Source organism: Melopsittacus undulatus, chromosome 6, assembly GCF_012275295.1.
Source record: "Melopsittacus undulatus isolate bMelUnd1 chromosome 6, bMelUnd1.mat.Z, whole genome shotgun sequence".
Taxonomy (NCBI): domain Eukaryota; kingdom Metazoa; phylum Chordata; class Aves; order Psittaciformes; family Psittaculidae; genus Melopsittacus; species Melopsittacus undulatus.
Window position 1 is genome coordinate 46,004,248 of NC_047532.1, and position 23,353 is coordinate 46,027,600.

General features: G+C 42.5%; 1 protein-coding gene across 3 annotated transcripts; it reads left to right on the top strand.

Annotated features, from left to right (window-relative positions):
* Positions 1–583: 583 nt before the first annotated feature.
* SENP5 (SUMO specific peptidase 5) lies at positions 584–22,709 on the top strand. Of its 3 annotated transcripts, none has more exons than XM_034063649.1 (10): positions 584–642; positions 6,865–8,432; positions 11,832–11,937; positions 12,084–12,231; positions 12,865–12,912; positions 14,811–14,888; positions 18,207–18,344; positions 20,027–20,110; positions 21,467–21,517; positions 21,608–21,867. In XM_034063649.1, the coding sequence occupies exons 2-10, from the start codon at positions 7,475–7,477 to the stop codon at positions 21,716–21,718; spliced, it is 1,722 nt and encodes a 573-aa protein (XP_033919540.1). In that variant the 5' UTR covers positions 584–642; positions 6,865–7,474; the 3' UTR covers positions 21,719–21,867. The 3 variants fall into 3 exon arrangements, with proteins under 3 accessions (XP_033919540.1, XP_030902940.2, XP_005146994.2); XM_031047080.2 differs by lacking the exon at positions 584–642 and adding an exon at positions 1,804–1,938; XM_005146937.3 differs by lacking the exon at positions 584–642 and having other exon boundaries at positions 7,475–8,432; positions 21,608–22,709.
* The last annotated feature ends 644 nt before the right edge of the window (positions 22,710–23,353 follow it).

The window sequence follows — 23,353 nt, forward strand, 5'->3', positions numbered from 1 at the left end:
CCATTCTTCAGGTGGGGGAACCACGGCACAGAGAAGTTAACCTACCCACAAAGGGCAGCCCAGGGAGAAGCGGAGCCTGCCTCAGCCTGGCAAAGCCCTGCCCGCGGCTCCATTTGTACCAGCGCTTCTGACATACGGCTGACGCCAGAGTAAAACCGGAGTTTTTTAACATGCGTCCACTAGGAACACAGCCATATACTGAGGTATTGGTTCACTTTACAAACTCAGGTTATTAAACTCCTCGTTTCTGCAGCTCTTGCTGCTGTGCCGCACAAGAGGAGGCAGCCGCGGGCCCCGTACCCAGCAGCCGGGGGGTCTGCTGCAGAGTGCCAGTGGCACCAGGAAAGGCCGCTGTTGTTTTCCTGCCTCACTCGGCCCCAGGACGCCCTGCCCGGACTGCCCGGAAAACAAGTGCAATAGGAAAAAACAGCAAACCAGCCCAAGCCCTCCCCCGCCAGCCGCAGACCCTGCCCCACTGGCGGGCTGGCGCAGGCGCCGTGCGCCCACCCGCCGCTGCCCCCCGCCCAGTGGCTGGGCTGACGCGGCGGCGCCGGCGCAGCGCGTTCCGGCCCGGCGTGCGGCGGGGGCGGAGCGCGGCCCTGGCGGCGGCCGGGATGAGCCGGGCGGCGCCGGCGGGCGGAGGTGAGGTGGGGGGCGATGGACCCGAAAGGGCCGTTACGGCGGTTGAGCGGTGGCCCTGGCCCGCCCGGTGCTCGGTCCCGTGAGTGCGGGGCAGTGCGGCCTGGTCAGAGGCTGCTGGGCCTGGGCTGCGGGGCGGCTCCGGCTTGTCCCCCTGTGCGGGCCGGGGGAGCGGGAGGCAGTGTACCCCCGGAGCCATCCCCGGCAGCGTGCAGGCTTTTCTCGCCCGAGTTTGGCCCCACCTCAGTGGCTGGAAAGCAGGGGGGCCGGCAGCGGCGGCGGCCGGACACTCACCCGGAGCCGCGGGCCGAGGTCGTCTGGGCGCTGCTCGCGGCTGTGCTGCCCCTGACCCTCTCTGTGGGTCTGCCGCTGCTTCTCGTCACTCAGTGGGTGCCGGGGGCAGACGCTGGCGCCTGGTTCTTGGCGTCGTCACCGGGGTTTGACTGGGCTCGCCAGAACAGGGAGTCTGGGGAAAAACCCGGGGCGGCGCGGAGTCCCTCAGTGCCAGCCTCTCCTGGGAGGCTCGGGTAGACTGTCCGTAACTGGAAGACTGTGAGAGTAAGGGCGTTGGTGGAGCTGGGAAGCTGCAAAAAGGATTGCCAGTTAAGAGATTTCCCCCCCCCCCCTCCCCCATCATTGAGTTCTCGACCCTACTTCTCTGCCCTTTTGCTCACAGAGACTCCTATTCTCTTTGCTGTGTAAGCAGAGAGAGCTAATCTGCTCCAGCGCTGTTTGTTCTCCCCACCAGTTCAAACTGGGCTGCGCTGGTCAGGCAGCGCCGGGGAAGCTTAGCGGGGTGACTGTCACAGGTGGGATGCTGGACCGTGGGGCGGTAACAGGCAGAGCTGTGTTCCTCGGGTGAGGAAGTTTAACTGACATGCTGTCCCTGCAGCCATCTGCAAATGAAACTTGTTATAGCTCAAACTTCCCACTCAGAAGAGAAGAAGAATGCCTTTGGTGATAGTCTTGCCTTTACTTATCTATGTGTGTGTCACTGCATAAGTAAAGAAGTCATCTTTTTTTCAAAGCTGCAGGAATATGTGTTTAATGCTTATGAAAATACACTTTGAGGAGAGTCTTTAGAAAACACAAGGGAGACCCTTGAGCCCAGACATGTGCATGGACCTTGACTGAAATTCCAGTTTCTGTTCCCTTCACAGGGCTTGGACAGCAAAGTTCAATAGACTTTCTTTCAGCCACTTCCATGCTTCTACCTTGCAGAGGTATGCAGGAAGGAGGGCACAAAGCTTGACTGATACTTCATTAAAACCAATCAGAAGCGTAAAGATGAAAAATTAGGTATGTCCTTACTACTTGCTTGTATGGAAGTAACTTTGGGTTCTTTAATCTAGAAATTTTTCATCACTCTGATTTGTGACAGCATTTCTCTTAAATGCTATTTTATCTGATAGCCATATCTCCACTAATCTAATTTAGCCTGAAGGAACATGTTTCTGTAAGTAAATTATAATCATCTTGCCAGAAATAAATATAGCAGATGTGTAGCCAAGCGGGTGAGACTGTGGGTTACTTCCTGGAAGGCTAGTAGGGAGAAGGGAAGAAACCAAAGTAACTGTACCAATTTAAGCCTTGCAGTGTGATAGCTGAGGTCATCAGCTGCCTGTCCAGCTGTGTTCCCATGAGTCGGTAACTTTGGACTTTGGCTTTTTCTGTATGGTCTTGCGTTAATATGTTATGTTTGTCAAAGTGCATTTCCTTAGGGCTTGTTTCACCTCTGGACAAAAATGTGTGGGAGATAGTTCACAGAACTATGCTGGGCAGGTCAGAAAAGAAAGCAAAGAGGAGACAGTTGCCAGTGCCGTGAATCTGCGTTACTTCTGCATGGGCTAATTGAATAATTTCAGACTTCCTGACATTATCAGCTTAGCTCTGGCCAGGCTATGGTTTGAAGAGAGACACCCTTCCCCAATTTCCTTTCGCTGCCTTTCCAATTTTGGATACTGGCTGGGGGAGGGCCAGCATCCTCTCGCACAGCACACCCGAGCTCTCTAACCTTAGGCCCAATTTCTCTTTCCTGGTTATCTTCTGTCTTTGAGAGCCAGCCCTGATCTCCCCTGGAAAAGACTGGACTTGCAGGGTGTTGCAAGAACTGCTGCCTCCCTTGGGAGCAGGTGATGCATGAATTACTGGTGCCCACACAATGCCGCGCTCCCAAGGCTGTTTGCTGATCACGTTACTGATGCTCTTCAAAACAAGCCTCTTTCATAAATAGCAATAATAAAAACTGGACAGTTGGAGGGGAGGCATGGGGGAAATAACAGTCTAAGAGTTATCAAGTGAGCTGTATTTGACTTGCCAGCTGCATGTGTTTCTTGATCTACTGACCACCCAGATGCAGCCCTAGATAGCTTGCAGTGATCTAAGTATGAAGTAGTTGTGCTGCTGCAGTCTGTGGGTTTGTTCTGCGCCCACATAGACAAAAGGTATCTGTGGTCTGACACTTTGAGTGTCAGCAAGAAACCTTTGGTTAGAGTCCTGTCAGCAGCATTGGCTGGGACCGCCTTTCCCCTTTCTGTGCTCTTCAGTGAAAACCTGGGCTCTCCAAACCTGCCAAAAATAAATAGGGCTGCCAAGGACTAATTAGTGCAAACTGTAACAGGCTTAAAATTGGTGAAAGATTTTAATGTGTAGTGTCTTTTACAGTACTTAATTTCACTGAAGGTGGTATAAGCTGCAACCATGTAAATTGCAAATGGAGTGAGTTGCTGATTGCTTAAAGGAAAATATAGCATGTATCTATGCTGAATTTGTTACTCAGTAAAAGGATCAGGGGCCTCACATTCCTCCCTTCCTCGTGTGTAGGTGTTCAGTGAATTTTAGGCCAGCTTTATGTCAAGTTGACATGGTCATGCTTGCTTGTAACTTACCAGAGCTCTAGAGATAAGTCTCTAGCCTAAAAACTGAGTGGCTCCCAAATATATTTTTAAAAGCTTAGAATACAAAGCAAATTTATGACCAGAATCTGCTGTTAGTAGAGAGCTGTAACAATTTGGGGTTGTCTTTGTCCAGTGCCAAAGAGATTGTGCCATTTAGTATATAATCATTTGCAGGTGGTATGTCAAACATGGCCAGAGGGGTGAGGACTAATGACACTAAATTTCTTTCACTCATGGTCTCTGGGAGGTGTACATCTTGGGTTCTTCTGGGTTTAAAATTTCGCTGGCATAGTCTCAGCAGCATCACTGTGCAGTAGAGGTATGCCTTATACAAAGCAAATGTCTCCTAATGGTGCAAGTTCCTCCATTTCAGAGATTTTTTTCATCTGTGTCAATGTATGGGGTGGAGGTGTGACTTTCCCTTCAGCTTCTTAAACTTTGGGTGGTGCTTACTTTATTTTTTGGTCATCTGTTGCTCACTTCAGTTCCTTTTCTAGCAATGTGCTTTTTAAGCTGTCCTTTTGCCTTGCTGATTTATCTTGCTGAGTAAAACAAGTAATAGCCTTGTAGCACTGATGGAAAATAAGTTCTTCAAGCAGCACCTTCAATTAAATATTTGCGTATGGATTATCTTTTGTCATTCAAAGTAATACTGCTGTTAGAAAAGTGAACTGTTTCAGCTCCTAGAACTGGGATTAGCTACTCCTTGGAGGCCTTTGCTTTAAAGGAATCCAGACTCAGAACTGATTTTTTGAAAAGGGAGAGGGGAGAGCAGGAAAGGTTTGCTTGGATTAAATGACTTAGACTTTCCTCCCATTTTAAGGATTTTTTTTGTGCAGAAAAAACCTTCAAGGTGGAGAAATTGGTGTGTGCTTCACAGGCAAACATGAGGTATTTTTTAATCCTGTAAATTATAATGTGAAGCATTTTTTTTATGGTCTCAGTTAAAAATGAAGCAGAAGAACATGTGGGTAGAATAGCTTTCCTAAGATCTTTTGTTGCAGTATAAGAAGCTAGATTTCATGACACTAACAAGCAAATGAGCTATTTTGTTTGCTGCTGTTGCAATTGATTGCATTGAAACTGTGGCACCACTCTTGTCTCTCAGTTCCAGTTTGCCTCAGGTTCTTTTTGTTGTCAGGACTTAATCTTTGCTAGGATCTAGTTCAGTGTTTTTTCCCACTGTGATTATTAGTTCAGTATACTATGGGTGGAACAATGACAGCTGTAGGTGTTTCAGTCCTGTGTAATCCACGGCTGTTCACAAAACCAGGTTGCTCAGCCGTCTTCCATGACTGACTTCCATGACAGTGCCTGTGGAGGGGATGCTTCCTGTTGGACTTTGCAATGAGAGAAGGAGAAAAGTGATGACTCCAAGTCATTCAGGAGTGTTCTTAAAACCTGGCATGTATATTGCATAGTTCCTGGGCACATATTGTTGAGGCTGAGCAGCAGTGAAACCATTACCTTCATGTGCTGTGCTCTTCTTAGAGTACTCAAGACTTGCTGCACTGTCAGAAACCCCTTGTATATGTGGCTCTGCTCAGAATTATGTGGTTTTGCTGGGTTGGTTTGTTTTACCTGGATGGAAATGTGGCTGCAGTGAGCTGTTGTAGCAAGACACTGGTTTGGCTGATGTTTCCTGGGGCCACTCAAGGAATCTTTTGTAGGTACTGTAAACAACAGGCAGAAATGTAGAGTTTGTAGCATAAAAATAAAAATCCAGTAGTAAGCTGGATTTAGTGTGGAGAAATATGTAAGTGCTAAAAGAGCAAGTATGAGAAAGTTGGCATGATTAGATGTTATGTCTTGATTTTTATGATAACTGGGTTGCATGGTGACTAGTAGACGGTTACAAAAGAGCTGGACTCTGCTGCAGTGCTTACACTGTTAAGCTATACTGCCTTGCACATCCCTATCAGTGGAGGTAGCCAGGTTCCTTTCTAAGGACTTGTTTTCTCTGTGATAGGGATGTTTCATCCAAGTGCTAAATGATACTCTTCTCTGCATTTCTACTTCCCTCTCACTCCTCCACAACAACAACTAATAGAGAAAAAAAAAGCCACCTGGTGTTGATATCTAAGATGAGTAGAGTGAAAAATGCAGAAGAGCTTCTTGAGTCAGACTTCAAATACTTTAAATGCCTGGGTTTGCAGGTATCTAGCATTCATATTTGCCTTTAAAGTCCAATTGTTAATGCTCTATTTCCATTTATATGCTGCTTTATTTTCAGCTAGGTGATGGTTCTGTGTAATGCCCAGGACAGATGTGGCTAAAGGAAATTTTGTTATAATAGTCTATGAGTCAGAATCAGTTGGACAGAGAGGACCAAAGTCCATTTCTGAATTTAAGAAAAAGAAAAGCTGTTGTAAAGTACAGATGTGAGATGTGATGTAGTTGGTGAGGCTGGGACAAGTCGCATGAAACATCCTATGTTATGTGTGCAGCTGATGCCTTCCCCTTGTGTTCCGGGATTCTTCTACCTTTGAATTAATCTTTTTAATTATGCAGTGAAGATGAATAGATATTACTCTGCAAGCTTTACACTCCTGTGTAGTTTCTTATTGCACACTTGTGAGATGCAGGTTTTTAGTGGGGAAAGGAATTTTAAGCTGATTATCTGGTGTCTTGAATTGATACTGCTTTGTCAATGCAAAGATAAACACTAATTATAGAAGGTGGTGGTGGTGTTGCCTTATGGAGTGACCTGTTACTGCAAATAAGGAGGAACCACTTCACAGAGTAACCTGTCATTCTTTATCTACCCAGAGAATCAGAATCTCTGTGGCAGTATGTCTATTACTGTTCCTTTAAGGGAAGAGTTTGTGTGAGCATGTGAAGTGTTTTCAGGGTACTTGCTAATATCTGTTGCACAAGAATATGTATTCCCTTTACACAGTTCTGATGGAATCAGGTACCTGCACACACTTGTTGACTAACTTGGACTTCAGAGTTTTGTTTTTCAAAAGCTTTTTGAGGCAAGACAGTTAACTGTGCTTGCTCTACAACATGGGTATTGAGAGAGATTTAACCTCAGGCCAGAAAGTCAGAAATTACATACAGGGAGTGTGGGATGGATGGGGATTACCTGTTTATTGCTTTACTTCAAGGGAAGGTAAATGAGAAGAGCCTGTTTATGCACCAAGCCATTGCAACTATTGCTTCTTTTCCCTCTTGCTGCAAGTGAGAATGTCCTAGGGAATATGGTATTGTGTTTGGAGGACAGGTGGAATTTTAGATAGGCATGTTGCCTGAGGAATGTGTCTTAGTGTTTTGCTACTATGTTACAGTCAAGATAACTCTGAATTAATTTCCTTTATTCTTTCAGCTGTTTTCAAGATCAAAATGCATCAGAAAAATGAAAAACTGCAGGCAACATTTGCTCTGGAAAAAAAGTCAGTTGCTGGCCCAGTCTAGAAGATGGACCACTGCATCTGGGGAGCTTGGGAAACACTGCTTCCAAAAGCAATTTTTCCTAGCTAAGAAGAAAAGACACAGTGCTCAGCTAATTGTGAGCTTAAATCACAACAAACTGTACAGAAGACTGCAGTGCAGAAGGAAGGCACTTGAGCTTCAGAGCAGGTGGGCTCTTGAGGCGCCTCTAAATGCAGAAACCTATCAAAAGCCTGCCACTGAACCATACAGCTTTCCTCTTACTGAGAGCAAAAAGATCTTGTCCCTATCCCAAAGCCAAAAGCCCATCTGGAAAAGTAGTAAGAAAACAACAATGAATTCTTTCAGAGTGAAGATCACTTGAATGAAGAATTTGAAACTGTTGCAATTCTTAATAGCATCTCTGGCAACAGCCAGTTATGTCTCATGTGGTACACTGGATGGTGCTGCCTTACCTGTAAAGAACGGTAGTTTTGTAGCAGGGAGGAGAACAGTAATGGTAAGGGCAACAGAGTCCTAGTAGTTTTAAACAACTATAAAAGGAAATGGTGTTGAAAAGGGAGTGGAATGGAACTTTTGGACCCTTGACAACTATAAAGAGGTCCAAATTTAACCATCATACTGTAAAAAAGAGATCTTTATTTATGATGCATAAGAAACTTTCTATGGTTAGATTTCGCTATAGAATTATAAAATCCCCACAACTTCGAGCAAGAGGCAAAACCTGCAAATTGAGAAAAATCAAGCCAAGGTGGGTGAAGAAAGTTACGGGGGATCATCAAGAGGTGCTTCAGCGGGATTTTGAAAGTGGATTGTGTAATTGGCTTTCCTACTGGAAATCGAAAAGTAACCGTGTTTGGAATCGGTACAGCTTATCAGATATGAACCATAATACACCCAAATCTTCAGGTGAGCAGAATGAACCATGCACACCTGAGGTCTGCTGTACGCAGGATGCATTACCTAATGCTGAGCAGTGTTCTGAGGAGCCAGAATCCAGAAGGCCTGATGGCAGTGCAGATGCTGTCCCACCAGAACTGCATGCTAGAGCATCTCCGGAGGCAGAGACCTTGCAGCAGGTGGAGACCAATGGGGCTGTGGCAGAGGAGCATTGCTCTGACATTTTTGTCTCTACGACAGGAAAAGAAATTTCTGTTTCAGGTCAAGATGACGCTGAATCTAATGAGGTTATGGGTGTAGATGGAATGATACTATCACAATCCTCCTTGGAGGATTCTGATGTCAATCGTAATTTTTCAAATGGACCTTTATCCATGGAGCTGGCACAAAAGGAGGACAGCCCTAGCCAAATGGAAGTAGAGGGCTCCTTAAACCTGGACATTTTTAGTGCAGAGTTACTAGATCACCCTTACTGTAAAAGTCCTCTTGAGGAGCCTTCACCAGAAAGCACACGACTAAAATCCGGAACTCATAAAGGAGGCAAAAGGAACAGTCAGAAAACTTCTCGGGTGGCTGATGAGCAGTTGGCGACGTGGCTTTGTGGTACACCTTTTTACATATCTTAGGGCTTCCAGGAGTTTCTGAAAACTGCTGGATTTGTCATGGGGTTTACATGTTGTGTTAATTCCTTTATTAAAACGGTTTCTTTTTGTGAACTGTAAAGTGTGCTTATCATAGCACTTAATGAAATGAGGCTGCAAAGAGGAGAGCTGCATGAAGGAAGAACAAATCTATGCTTATCTGACAAGCTGTTTTGAGGGATAGTTGAATAGTGCCTCTGTTTCTTTTGTTTTAGAGAATACAATGTAATTTAATTGGAATCTTTGTGAAAAATTGTTGATAAGCATTTTTAATGTCTTTTATCATGTGGTTCAGAAGATGATAGAGGGTTAAAACTACCAATGGTATATAAATGGTTGACAATTATTACTCAGCTTGGTTTTTGAAAAATCCCTGGTGTTCCAATACTTCCAGCCTTATCCTTTCTTCTCTTGCTCTTAGACTGCAACTAAATCACTTAATGAATCTCAGGTTTCCATAGCCAATACCATATTGTTCATTGTCACTTAGTTTTCTCTACAATTGTTCATAAAGTAGGCTTAATGAATCTTATTAGATAACATTTTCGAAAAGGCAGGAATAGTCTTAGCAAAGGTTCAGCAAAAAGACTTTGGAATTTTTGTACTCAATGCTGAGCATGCGGTTTTAGATAGTCACTTTAAAGAGAAACATGGTAAAAATAGTAATCAGTGTCTTATTTATGTCGAGCAGCACACTGTACACATAGTAAGAAACAGCAAATTAACACATTGTGCCACCTAGTACCATTAATATAATGTTCAAGTTCAGTGGTTTTCTGGTAACCAGAGTCTTCTTCCTTTGGAGAAATTTGCTTCATAGATCCCCATAAACCTGAAGCTGGCGTTTGTTAGCGTTAAAGGGATTGTTTGAAGTTTGACATGCTCTGATTTTTCTGCAGACCTTTTTGTCCTTCAGTTTTGCAATTGATCCTGTAAAGCAGAACATCAAGAAGGAGATACTGAACCTCAAAAGATGATATAGTTTTCCACATCTGTATCTGCAAGATAGTATGGGTTATCTTTCTCTGTGACTGGCTTTACATGATCCAGCAAGGTGCAGGCACTATGTGAGAAATGGAGAGAAACTGTGGTGCCATAGTGAATGGACTGCTTCTGTAGTGGAGTTTTAAAGTCTGTCCAACAGAAAAAGGCATGTGGTCCTTCCGTAACAGTCAAGAACCAAGACTCTGTCAGATTGGCAAAGGTTACTATTTTCCAGGCTGATAGGCAGTCATATTCCTATTCAGAGGAGGCCTGAATAACTTAAAAAATTAAAATTAAAAGGCAGCAAATGCACCAAGCTTTCCCACACGGTCATGTTTTTCTTGCCTAGCTTCTGCATGAAAGTAGGTGAGACCAGTTTCCATTTTCTTCAGAGTTGAGGGTTCTTCCCTGAGGATTTAAGCCAAGTCTACATTACATATTCATACTGATTGTATGGCTCTTCTGAGTTTTCTCAGCTGAAAAGCTATAAAAAAGAATTTTAATTTTGGTATAACTATGTACAGGAGTTCTTGTCTTTTTAGGAATGTTAATAATTAACTGTACCCTAAAGATACTGTTAACGTAACAAGAGTTGCTAGGGTTGATGCATGAAGCAAATGTGTTGGGGATGCTCTCAGGTTTTTAATTTCTCTGCAGCAGCTGAACTCAGATGTTAATAGGCTGCAATATTTAGTGCATTCTGATGTCATATTTGTTATCAAACACAGCTCCATGGTAAATCCTGTTTATGGTGGGTGTCTGATCGTACACTAGATCCAAACTTTGTATTTTCCTCCTTGAGTTAATTCGGCTACACAAGCTAAAATGAAGTCAGAGCCTAGCTAGAGGTCTCCTGGAGCTCTGCTGTTGTTAGTTGTAGCTATGAGAACAGTCCTTCCTGAAGCTGTGTGTATGAATAGAAAGCTTTTAGAAATTAGATATGCTGAAAGAGAATAAGGTATGCATATACGCCCTATGCATCATCTATCTAGACTTCTAGCCAGAGTGAGAAATATCCTTCCTGCTGCAGTCTAAGATGTAAGGGGTAAAAGGTGTTAGGCAACTGTGTGGCAGTGTTGCGAGGAAGGTTATCTTGCCATGAAGAGTACTTCCTTGTCTGATCTCTCTTCAGTCCTTCCTTCTTGTGACACACATCCAGATGTACTTTTTGCTGCACTTCACAGTTTTTCTCAGCTTTTGGAGTTTTGTTCTTGATCTCTCTTCTTTCTTTTCTAGTTCTTTTCTTACTGTTGTTCTTCTGGCACTTTTTTATGTCACATGTTTCTATTGTCTTGCTTCTTCCCATCATGATATTCAAAAGTTTCCAGGAAATTTTGTTAAAGTCTTAGTAAGCAAATAGCTGACCATACACTGTCCTGTGATGCTCTCTGCCATCACACCCTGGCTGGAGAAGAGCGCTGTAGTTTGGGTTGGTTTGATATCCCTGGACTCTGATCTCGGATCCAGTGTTCTGTATACAAAGGTTGTGTTTTCTGCAGCATTTGAAAATTAATTTTCAGAAAGCTGGACAACTTGTTCTTGTTTCCCCTATTCACTAGCAAGTGTTGAAATTCTGTTTTCCATGCTCTTTTCATTCTTGAACTAGTTTTGGATGCTTGGATGGAATTTATGTCTGCAGTGTTCCAGTCTTGTGCTTGAGGAAAAAATAATCTATTTCATAGCTTTTTAGATTCCTCCAGCATTCATCTCTTCATTATTTCCTAGTTTGTGTCTTTTGTTTCTGGTGTTATGGCTGCCCAGTGCTTTCCCAGGCATAGGCAAGCTGACGTGGCTGGCTGTGTCACCTTAAATGCCATCCCCAGGATGCAAGGTTAAGTGAGTTAAGCTTGCTGAGAATCTGTCTGGTGCCTTTTCTGTTTGCTACGGTGGCAGCAGAGGAACTGAACAGACGGCAAACACTCTGCCAACCAAGGCTGCTTACATCTGAGGAGAGTAATTCACATACGTCAGGACAAGATACTGGGTTTTCAATGAAAACTGTTGCAGTAAAATTATTTAAGTTGCTAATTGGAATAGGCAGGGGTGTGGATTCTCCTCACAGCACTGGTATAATTAGTTTGATGAATATATGTGTGTATATGGCAAGAATGGGGTCTGATCTTTTCCTGTGAAGATGAGTGATCAGATTGCTGCTTTTTTTATTTTTGTCCTCCTTCCCCTACCCCCGCTTTTATTTAATGTTGCCAATTTGAGCTCAGTTTTCTTGAATATATACTTGCCATGTGTGGTGCTGTTTGTTGGTTGGGTGCAGAATGATTGCTGCTCATACTAGGAAGAAATGACTGCTTTATTGGAGTAGTAAACTTGGAAGGTTCTTTTATATGATTGCACTTTCATTTTTCTAATATATTTGAAGGATTCCTAGATGAAGTTATGAAGAAATATGGCAGTTTAGTGCCACTGTGTGAAAAAGATGTCATGGGAAGATTAAATGAAGTCTTTAATGAAGATTTCTCCCATAGGTGTGTAGCCCTATCTAATTCTAGACTTTGTAAAGGACAGATTGCATTGCTACCGCATGCACCCTGTCTAACACCTATGTGAACAGGTGTCCATTTGGCATAACCTTGACTTGCAGTCTTTTTCTACCTTTTCAATCCTGTTTTAGAAAACCTTTTATCATGAGGGAAATCGTGAAGTATCGGGAAAAACATCCAAAAACCTCCATGTGCAATTTCCGGGTCTTCTATAATAAGCACATGCTAGACATGGATGATTTAGCTACACTGGAAGGCCAAAACTGGCTGAATGACCAGGTCAGAAATGCTTGATGTTTATGTGCTTCCTTAACCTGTTTTAGCCCATTAATATTAGCATATTAGTTGTTTACCTTCTGCTGCATTATAGGTGGACTGCCATACTGTACACTAAAAGAAGTGGTGAGCAGCTTTTACAATGGCAGGTGCAATAATAGTGGTTATGAGTCTGGAAGATGGAAGGTATCACAACTGAACTGTTGCCTTTTGAAGAAACCATGTTGCACTATTTTGAGAAAATTGTAACTACCCATAGAGGTGTTAGCACCTTCCCCCATCCCCAAGCTTGAGCAGATAACAAACAAAATCGGGGTGAAGCAGCAGCCTGTGGCACACAGTCAGAAACCCATGAAGGCTGCAGTGCCCGTGGCATGTACCAGTAGACTTAAATTGAATTAAACTGTATTTCAGACTAAGGCAGACCTAGAGCAGCTAGTTACAGTCTCTCTGTGCCAGCCACTGTTAGTTCCAAAGTGCTTGTTCTTCAGACTGCAGCAAAATGTCACTATAATTGCTCACCTCCTTATTGCTATTTTGACTGTGAAGGGTCCTACATTTTATGGGAACTTATGAACTCACTTGCAGTTTACAAAATTATTCTGTATGTATTCAACTATTTACTAATTCCTACAGATAATTAACATGTATGGTGAACTCGTAATGGATGCAGTCCCTGAAAAGGTGAGTTGTTTTTTTTTTTATATTATGCAAATGTACCTAGTGATAGATTTTGAGGGAAGGGTGAGACATTGAATATTTCGGCTACAGAATTGAGATTTAGCTCAATTATGATCTGAGTGGTTCTGTTATAATTTGTTGCTATTTGCTACTCAAATTTTCTTCTCTTCCTGTGTTAAAATACAGTTTTCAGCACTGTTACCCTTGTTTCAGGAATTTATTAGATTAGCTCTGCAGGTGATCTCTGTGGTAGGCTGATGTTACTAATGTACCTGTAGAAGACAGGTGACCTGTTTTTGCTTATCCCATGGTCCTTTCTCCCCTAGAGCTTTCTGTGTCCAGCTTTTCTGCTTCTAAAATGCTTTTTCCATGCCCTTGATCACTAGTCTAGTGTTTCAGGTGAAATTTCTGATGAAGATGAATTTCTGCTGAGATGACAAACCATGAATCATAGCATCTGAACCATTCACATGTGATGCTTGCACTTGCCCATTTGCCCACCTTGTAGTTGTGGGGCTGTAACAGCTCAAGCTGTGTCAGTTGCCTGCCTAGTGAATCTGAACTGATGCAGAACTGCTTGGTTCCTTGGCAGCAGTGACTCTATGGACTCTCTTTGGTTTGTGCATCCTGAACAGAATGCTTACTGCTTCCCAACTTCAGGGTCTAACTGTTGGTGGCAGTTGGAAAAAAAAAATCAACCCCTACCTTCTCTGTGACTAAATTTGCAGCAGTGGCAATTATAAAAAGCCATCTGTTTACTAGGAGAGCTGAACAATTTTCAGGTGAGACCACAAAGGAAGAACCAAACAAAGCCATTTTTAGATGAGCCCTGCAGAATGTAAATCTTAAAAATCTTCAAGCTCAGAAGAAGCAGCGTTGTTGCTTTGATTGGTGGTGATGGTGATTCTTCATTAGTATTCTCTATACTTCCTGAGTGTGCACTAGGTTTGGGGTGTTGGAGATTGTATCTGTTTGCTTGTGTCTGCTTTTTCTTCATAGTGCGTAATTGAAATCCTCATGGGACGTTTTGTGCCACTACCTCAGAATGTGATTTTGAAGTCTGTTGGCATCGCTAATGGGTGTTAGACTGTGTTTTCAGATACTGTATTTTCTAACTTTTTTCAAGCCTTCTACTGCCTCTACAGTAGCAGAATTGTTAAAAACAGATGTTGCAGATTTCCATTTGTACTAATCTCTTCCTGTAATTGCAAGAAGCTAATCACAGGGAATAATAGTGTTAACCTGGAGCTAAATATTTTTTTTAACATAAGCATAAATTTTTTTCCATAAATTTAGGGCTTTACGACAGTTAGTTTGTATACAAAGTATACTACATGCCTTTAGTTACAAAAGGAATGCAGAATATTGGTTTTGTCCAGAGCTGGTCATCGTAGTTGAATACAAATGATCATGGTGTTGAATTTAATTTAATAACCATTTTGATCCATTTAATTTTATTTTTTTAATCTCAGTACTTCCAGCAACTAAAATCACAAATAACTTCCTTTTCCACCACCCCCACTTTGCCAGTCCAGTGTTCTCTTCCTTAATTCCTGTAAAGAACAACAAAACCTGTAACTCCTTATCCTGGTGTTTATCTTGCAAGTCGATCTGCAATAAAAAATTAAACATGATATGCCTGCAGATACAAAAGTGTAAATATAAATACTGCAGTGGCTCTCATCATAAATTAGATGGAAATAAGGCTTGCTTTATTTGCTTGCTGAAGAACAGCAATAGTTTAGGCTTGGCAAAGCCTCTGTTTGTCCCTACCAGGGTTCTGTTTCTAAACCTGCATTAAATATTGCCTCATTGCATATTGGTTTGTATAAATCATCCTGGGGGAGGGGGAATGATTGTGCATAGATTTCTGTGCTCATTCCTTTTCTTTCTCTTTTTAGGTTCATTTCTTTAACAGTTTTTTTCATAGACAGCTCGTAACCAAAGGATATAATGGGGTGAAACGATGGACTAAAAAGGTATCCTTTAACTCCATGTCATCAATGCTTTGGTTCTTTGGGGCTGGGTTGAATCACTAACTTGAAAGGAAGTTACAAAGTGTTATTGGCAAAGGATGGGTTTGCAAAGGAGCTGTACAAAGTGGGAAGAGGTTAATAAAAATGGTAGAGTGGCATTATTCAAGTTAGTGTGGTTATGTTGTGAAAATGTACTTTGAATGGCTTAATCTTCAGTGGTGGTAGGTTGCTTCTTTGTGTATGTTCACGCAGGCTGTTAATTTAGCTTCAAGAAATGTCTCTTGATGCTCCTGACAGTGCCAGGTATACTAATTTACAGGAGAGCAGACTTAATTCTGATTCTTTCTTTTATTTCAAACTGGGATTGTTTAATAAAATCAAATTGTTACTCCTGAGTAACACATACAGGTACTGAAAAGCAGAAATTAGAGACCCACAGTTAGTAAGCTGACCCGCTGTTTGCATGAGAAGAACAGAATTCCCCTTGCTTCCCAGGACCCGTACCAGGTCATGGGTTGTGTTATTTTCTGAGGCAGCTAATACAAAGAGCAGTACTCTCTTTTATTTTTTTATTACTTTTTATTCTTCCATGAACGTTTGTCCTTTCTAATATGGGAGATGAGGCAAGACTAATCAAGGACCATGTTTGAATGTATGGTCTTTCTGCAGAAGCACTTAAATAGCACACATCTGTGAAATGTTAGAGATGAACTCATTATCCAAATATAAAGTCTAGTCATATAATTTATTAAAATCTCTTTAAAGAGAGACTGAATATTGGTGCCTGATATTCCCAGATATTTTTTAACGTTCTTTTACTCCAGCAACCCAAGTTTTGCAAAAACCCCCAGAGTGAAGGTAGATTCTGAAAGCACAACCTGTATCCCTGTTGCTGCTGAGGAAGGATGAGATCAGAGTAGGGCAGTTGTTCAGACATTTACACTTAAATTCCTGAGGAGTCTTGAAAGCAAGGATGAGAAGTAAGCAGTTTATACTGGAAGGTTTCAGTAGACTGCTTTGTCCAGCAATATGCAATTAAAGGGAACTTGTTTCTGCTTTTTAAACAAACCGGAGTATTGTACCAGGTTTTATGAATGTTCTCTCCCGGGATATGGGAGGCCAGAGCCCAGAGAGACATGCCTTTCTGCATCTAGCTGCAGTAGTTTCAAGGCTCCTGTTTGTCTCACTTTTCTGGCCGCTGATCAGATTGGCACTCCTGCTCTGGTCCACCCTTATGTCAGCTAGCTGACTGCACTGTCTTGGTGAAGCAAATCTAGGTTGCCACCATTCTTTCTGCACATCAGGCCTTAACTAAAGACCCTTCCTGCTTCTGGCTGTCTTTTTTGACTTTTCTGCTACAGGTTTGCACACCTGCAGCAATCCCCCAACTAGGGTCACATGAGGACCCTTGTGTTTAGCACTGCTCTGCTGTTGCTGGACATCACAGAAGGTGTAGTTTATTTATCTTATTCCAGTTTTCCTTTATGGGCTCCACTTGCTGCTGGGTGACATCTCTTTGCTTCCCTCCAATAATGATGGATCGTTGTGTAGCGAGTGTGCTCTAAGCTGGTCAGGAAGCAGTTTCTGCAGGTGGGAGCAGGGATTGTCAATGTTTGTGACATTTGAAGTACTATTCTGAGCAAGGCTTGGCTGATAGCTGTTGTGAATGTTCAGACATCTTTGTGTCTTCAGCTTCCCACTGTTACTCAAAAAATACACTTTTCTCTCCTACAAAGGACCTGTCTTTACCAGTGCTGCAGCAATTATGTACTGTTCAAATTGCACAGTGCATAAAAACGCAAAAAAACAAAACAACATGGAAATCTTCCCACACAATGAGTTTAGTTCAGTATTCTATTTTAGCTTATTTTCTGGACTGTACCATCAAAACCCCAACAATTAGGTGCTCGTTTCAAGAGGAGCTGGGAAAAGGAAGATCATGAAAGGCCCTGGCTTGGCTGGCTTCCAAAAGCATAAGGACTCATCTGCCACACAGACACTGGGGGTGTTGCATCTGATCTACTTGTTCTGTACTTTAAGACCTTCTCCCTTGTTTGCTTGCCTGGGACCACAGTACATCTGCTACAAAGTTCAGGAAAGGATGGATCTGCTCTGCCTTCACTCCCTCCTTTCCTGTGCTCACCAAAGCATCGTGAACGCCTCCTCTGCCTTCATCTGACAAGGCACAGAACTTAAGTTATAGCAGAGGAAGACAAACTGCATCAGCTTGCTGGTTTTGTAGCATGTTTGTAATCACCACTGCTTCATAGAATCATAGAATGGTTTGGGTTGGAAAGGCCCTTAAAAATCATATAGTTCATCACCCCTGCCTTGGGCAGGGACACCTCCCACTAGACCAGGTTGCTCAAAGCCCCATCCAACCTGGCCTTGAACACTGCCAGGGATGGGGCTGCCACAGCTTCTGTGGGTAGCCTCTTCCAGTGTCTCCCCACCCTCATAGTGAAGTAATTATTCCTAATATCTAATCTAAATCTCCCCTCTTTCAGTTTAAAGTAATTTCCCATTGTCTTATGAGTACATGCCCTTGTAAAAAGTCTCTCTCTGGTCAGTCCATTTAGGTATTAGAAGGCTGCTCTGAAGTTTCCTTGGAGCTTTCTCTTCTTCAGACTGAACAAGGCCAGCTCTTTCAGACTGTTTTCATAGGAGAAGTGCTCTAGCCCTCAGATTATCTTTGTGATCACCTCTGGACTCACCCTAACGGGTTCACATCATTTTTAGGTTGGGGGTCCCAGAGCTGGACACAGTACTTCAGGTGGGATCTTGCAGAAGCAGAGTAGGAGGGGAAGAATCACCTCCCTCGACCTGCTGGCTGGACTTCTTATGATGCAGCCAAAGATTCAATTGGCTTTCTGGGCTGTGAGTGCGCACTGCTGGCTCATGATGAGATTCGTGTCAGCCAGTACCCCCAAGACTGTCAGCTGTCCATGGTGCAGCTCTCACAGAAAACAGTGGTGCTCACATGGCAAGATTGTCATTATTCAACCCGAACTGAGGCTCAATAATATTACCATCATGGCTCAAGAAATCCTACTTGTTAATGTACAAGACGAGCAGGATTTTGTCGCAAATACAGTGATGACTATGATACTGTGCAGGGCTCCTTAGCCACTTTACGTGCTGTAACTGTATTTTTGTGAATGCTAATAAGCTTTGTATGAGATAAACATGACGAATGCGGTGAAAGAGTGGAGCAGGCAAAAGACTCCAATTGTAGGGTGGTGGAAAGGCAACTTAGGTATCATTAATCTGTGCTGTGTTGTACCTGTGGAATTGTGTCTAATATATTGTTCTTCTTTACAGGTGGACTTGTTTAAAAAGACTCTCTTGTTAATTCCTATTCACCTGGAAGTCCACTGGTCCCTCATTACTGTGAACATCCCCAGTCGAATTATTTCATTTTATGATTCCCAAGGCATTCATTTTAAGTTTTGTGTAGAGGTAAGAGTGACAGCTGTGACTGCAAAGGTTGAACTGTTTTCTTGAACAAACAAAAACCTCCTTTCCTTTATCTGTTCAGCCTTAAATTTTAAATGCAGTGAGTCTGTTGTTGTCTTGTCATATATTAAATGAGAATCAGCTTGTCCTGCTAAGGAGTCCGAAGAACAGACCTTGAGGGTCACACCAGAGTGGGGAGCTGAGACCAGATTGCCTGTTGGCTAATTAGCCTGTGAAATCAGCACACACCTACTGTGGCTCTGTCTTGTCACTTCCACAAAAAGCAGGGACTCTAAGCCAAGTGCCACAGGGAAGCAGACAAGCCAGAAGGAAAGTAAAGGCAGTTCTTTCAACTGTTGAGGGACTTATGTTTAGGAAATGATAAATTGTGGTAATGATAAATCCTTTTTAGGGGAGTTTGCCTGGGTGAGAGAATAGAACTGAAGATGCTGTGGTGTTGCCCAGTGGGGTTTATGTGTTGCTGTGCTGTTAATACCTTGTTTCCTTTCTCCTCTCTCTGCATCGGTATGCAGTGTGTACCTCCAATTATAACCCAGCAACCTTTCAAAGCTGCAACCTGAACACTGGAGTTAAATTATCAGTTTTTCTGGTAAACTGTAGCCAGGAAATTTTTGCTGGGACTAGCAAATTGTAATGAGCCTCTTACAAAAGCTAGTTTTGTCAACTTAATTGCTTGCTTGATGCAGCAGCCCTCTACTTTTAACTGTCTGTAGTTGTTGGCTTACAAAAGAGTAGTAATTATTGTACCCAGGAGAGTTCCCAGCTAGAACTTCTGAATGAAGATACTAGTTTTGAGCTGGCATTTGCTGAGGGTGAAGCTAATGTTTGTTCTGGGAGCAAGAGGCCTCGTGCTCTCCAGCTTCTGAACTTGCAGCATAAACTAGGGATCCCTCTCAACAGCCTTGGAGTCTCTTGCAATGTGGGCTCTCCCATTCTGCTCTTTGCAAAACATTTGCACTTAAATGTCTCACAAATATGATACACCTTTATTCCTGCCCTTTCTAGTAGAAGGGGGGGGGGCAATACCCAAAACTCCACAGTGATCCACCCACTGAAGTGATTGTTAGTATGCTAGAGGGAGTTTAAATTGTGCTATAAAGTACCAGCCTGTTTACAGAGAAGTAGGATTTGCTTAACCCAAGACCATAGGCTCATTTATTTTGCTTCCTTTTCTTTGCTTGTGTCAGACTATTTTTTCTTACATGTCACTAAAACTTTCCCTAGAGCTTTGTTGATTAGCTGCAGAACTCAAAAGTATTTTGTATTGAGATTCAAGCAGGAAAGTGCTATGATATCAAATGTAAGGGTCTTGGTGTCAGCCAAGTAATCCAGGAGAGAACACATGCCAGACTGTGCTGTGTGTCTCTGCATGTGAGAGCACTCTGACTCTCTCCCCCAGTGCCACAGCTAGCCTAGTATTAAGTATACCAGTGTACAGCAATGCTGGGGGGTGTTGAAGCTCCCCTTGACAGACCAAAATGAGCCTTGATGGTAAAAGGCATAGTACCCATCAGAGTTCTGTACCTCTAAGTCGGAGCTCAGATCCTGATGCTTAATGCTTGCATGAAATTTGTCCTCGTTGTCAGAAAGGATACCAGCAAAGGTGTCAATGTCTCTTATTCCTTAGCTGGTGAATAATATTTTTGCTTTTTTCCTTTTTGAAGAATATTCGAAAGTATTTGCTGACTGAAGCAAAAGAGAAGAATCATCCTGAGTTTCTTCAGGGTTGGCAAACGGCTGTTACAAAGGTAAATGGTAGCATTCGATCCCTGGAGTCTGACTTCCTTTTATTAGGAGGCTGCTTCTAAACCCGTATATTTATGCAAGTAGTAAACTGGTTTATGCTGATCATGTGGAGGGTGCTAGAAGTAACACAGTTGGTTACACATGGGAGTTGGAGCTCTGTTGCTCATTCAGCTCTCACCAGGTCTGTAATACTTTCTGCAAGTGACCTGATGATCTCAGCCTAATCTCTGGACAATTAAATGTCTGTGCAACAAAATCTGTAGCTGGTGCCCAAACTGGCACAAGATCATGCACTGAATGAGCTGAAGACTCGGCTGCCTCACTTCTCCAAAACAACTGTTCTGAATTATACCACATGGATAGGACTTGGTGAGGGAGGGAACAGGCTAATGTTACTGCTGCCTATATTTTATATTTGCTATGGATAGAGGGCTTTGGTCTCCAGAGCTGTTTGTGACACACTGTGTTTGATCACAAGTAAACAAAGTCTGACAACTATAGAAAGGAATAACTTGTGTGTAGTGTAAATGAGGGAATATGTGATTTGCCTAGCTATACCATAATCATTACACACTAGACATACTCCCAACAGCTCCCTCTTTGCACAGGTTTATTTTTAGATGCTGATATAATCATTAAATGATTCATCTCTGCACTCATGCACACCCTGTGCAGTCAGAGTTTGTCTTGCATTCTATGAGGCAGAAGATCTGGGAGTTGAGGAAAAATAATTACTTTTACTCTTCAAGTGTCAGAGATACAGCAGCACTAACAAGTGGGACTTTTAGCTCCATATATAAAAATTGAGCATTTTTGGAGAAATAATGAAGGTTGAAAGTTATCACTTGAGACTGCCTTGCTCAGTCCTGTTGCCTGACAATGTGCCACTCTTAATGTTCTTCAAGACCCTTTGGTGTGGCTGGAGGAAGAAAGCCACTGCTGGTAGTGTGGGTGCTGAGATTAATCTTCCTCTAGGCTTGTATGACTTTGCTGATATAGTTTGGTCCTGTGTAAAGCAGATAATGCTGTACAAACATTTATTTAATTAAGATGCTGTTCTATGTAGGTCACTAAAAACAATAAACTTGAAAGGAAGATTTGTAATTTGTTTCCTGTCCTGTATTATATATTTTTCTGAATGTTAGGTGTTATTCTAACAAGGTGTTGAGTGTTGCCTTGCAAAAGTTGGGATCAGAATAAGTAATTACAACTCTAGTTTCTTGTGCTGCAGAACAGCTACCTCTGAGAATGAGCTAACTTCATTATGAAGAATCTACTTTTGGACTTTAAGCAGGAGTCAGAGAATAAAAGAATAAGTAAAGATCTAACATGTTTCTTCTTATTTCTTTCCCTTTTAGTGCATTCCACAACAGAAAAATGACAGTGACTGTGGGGTTTTTGTGCTCCAGGTAAGAGCACTGCTTTTTAAACATTAGTGGCCTATATTGTTTATGTAGTAAATGCCCTGTTTTTCAATCAAGACTTTTCCTTTTCCCCAGTACTGCAAGTGCCTCGCCTTAGACCAGCCTTTTCAGTTCTCCCAGGAAGATATGCCCCGAGTGAGAAAAAGGATTTACAAGGAGCTGTGTGAATGTCAGCTAATAGACTAATAGAATGCAGCCAACCTAATTTCTCTGGCATTTCTGACAACTTGCAGCTGGTGTTTGTGTACTTGAATTTCTGAAAACTTCCGTGAATTTTGAACGATTCTCAGCTGAGTGGTATGGCCACTTGTTACCTCAGTTTTTTGACACGTTCTTTAACTGGCAGAAGATAACAGAGCTGCCATAAAATATTCCTAATGTCAGTTTGATTCCCTTATGTTCTTTCCTGTATTTAATATTTATTATCTCAGCATGCATATAGGCAAAGCATGCAACTAAAACTATAAAACTGTAGATTTGGTGCACCTTTGAGATGTAGCTAGAAATGACAAATACAGATGAATTTGTCTGGAAGCATAAAGATGCATGATATGTTTTCTGATGCAATAATGCTTTGAATATATCAAAAACAAAAAAACAGTCCCATAAAAAGAACAGATAGAACTTGTTTGGCAGTTCCATTGTCCCTGTTGTGGCTGTATAATACTGAATCACTTTTAGGGTGGCTAAACTCATCTACAGGTTCAATTTGTGGAGACCCCTTTTTTAAATAGTTCAAGTTGCTAATAAAGTTTGTTTTGTTAACATTTATCCAGTGTCATTATGAGCCTGTCCCCGTAGATAAAAAGCAGCCTTTGCACAAAAAAGCTTCAGCACCTGTCTGTATAATAGAAAGTACAAAGGTGTTCAGTCAGTCAGGTTGATGGTATGTTCCTATATGCTGCAGAAGTCTCCATGATGTGTGTATTAAGGAGAGTTATAAAGCTGGCCCTGAAGAGTCACGGCTTAGATACTGAGATAAACTCCTTGCTGTAACTGTTTAAATCTCAGATAACTTTCAGTCATTTTTCAGTTCCACAGTATGCAGTGAAATGTACCATTTCAGCGTCCGTCCCTTCAGCTCTGTCTTCAAATGAATTTCCGTCAAGCTTGTTGTCTTTAACCTCCTATTTGCTTTTGCCTTTGTTCAAATATAAATTAATTCTTTTTTGCTGCATCTGCTGTTTGATTGTCTCAGACACCCCTACTTTTGTTTGCGGTCAGTAGCACAGATGAGTCTGGTTGGGAATAATAGAATTTGTGGTGGGTGCTGTACAAACACAATGAGATTATGTCATTCTGCTCTGGAGGGGCAAGAGGTGGCAAGTTTGGCAGTATTGTTGCACTGGGTAGGGATGAGTGAGAGCAGTGGATCTTGAGACTTTTGGGTTTTCACCTTGGTCTGTAAACTGTGATGTGCTCCTTGCTGAAGAGAGCTGCTTTTGTTCGAAGGGATGGTTGCATGGGACTGCTACACCAGCAAATGTCTTTGCTGTGTTTTTCTGCCAGATAAAGAAGTGAAAGGAAAGCTATTTTCAATGCTAAACATGATTTGCTGCAGTTTCATGTTGTGTCTGTCCATAGCCCTGACTTCTGATGTAGGAAAACCACTTTGACTTCTATGTCTTGCAAATTAATTCAGGCTTAAACTAAGCCAGGTGCAAATCCCTTCTAGATTACAGGAGGGAGGAGGGAGAAGTGAGGGAGCACCAAGCACAGTCAGGCTGGGAGGTGGAAGCAAGTGGTGTTGTGCTGGAGAAGGAGGTACTGTGGTATCCTTGTGTGTTCCCACTTCCCCTTGTTGGCAGCTGGCAAGGGCTG

Bases quoted from the DNA above. Each gene is read 5' to 3' on its own strand.
- SENP5 (XM_034063649.1), top strand. From the start codon at position 7,475: ATGGTGTTGAAAAGGGAGTGGAATGGAACTTTTGGACCCTTGACAACT. The intron at 12,232-12,864 runs GTCAGAAATGCT...TAATTCCTACAG, and splicing joins AAAACTGGCTGAATGACCAG to ATAATTAACATGTATGGTGA. The intron at 18,345-20,026 runs GTAAGAGTGACA...TCCTTTTTGAAG, and splicing joins ATTTTAAGTTTTGTGTAGAG to AATATTCGAAAGTATTTGCT.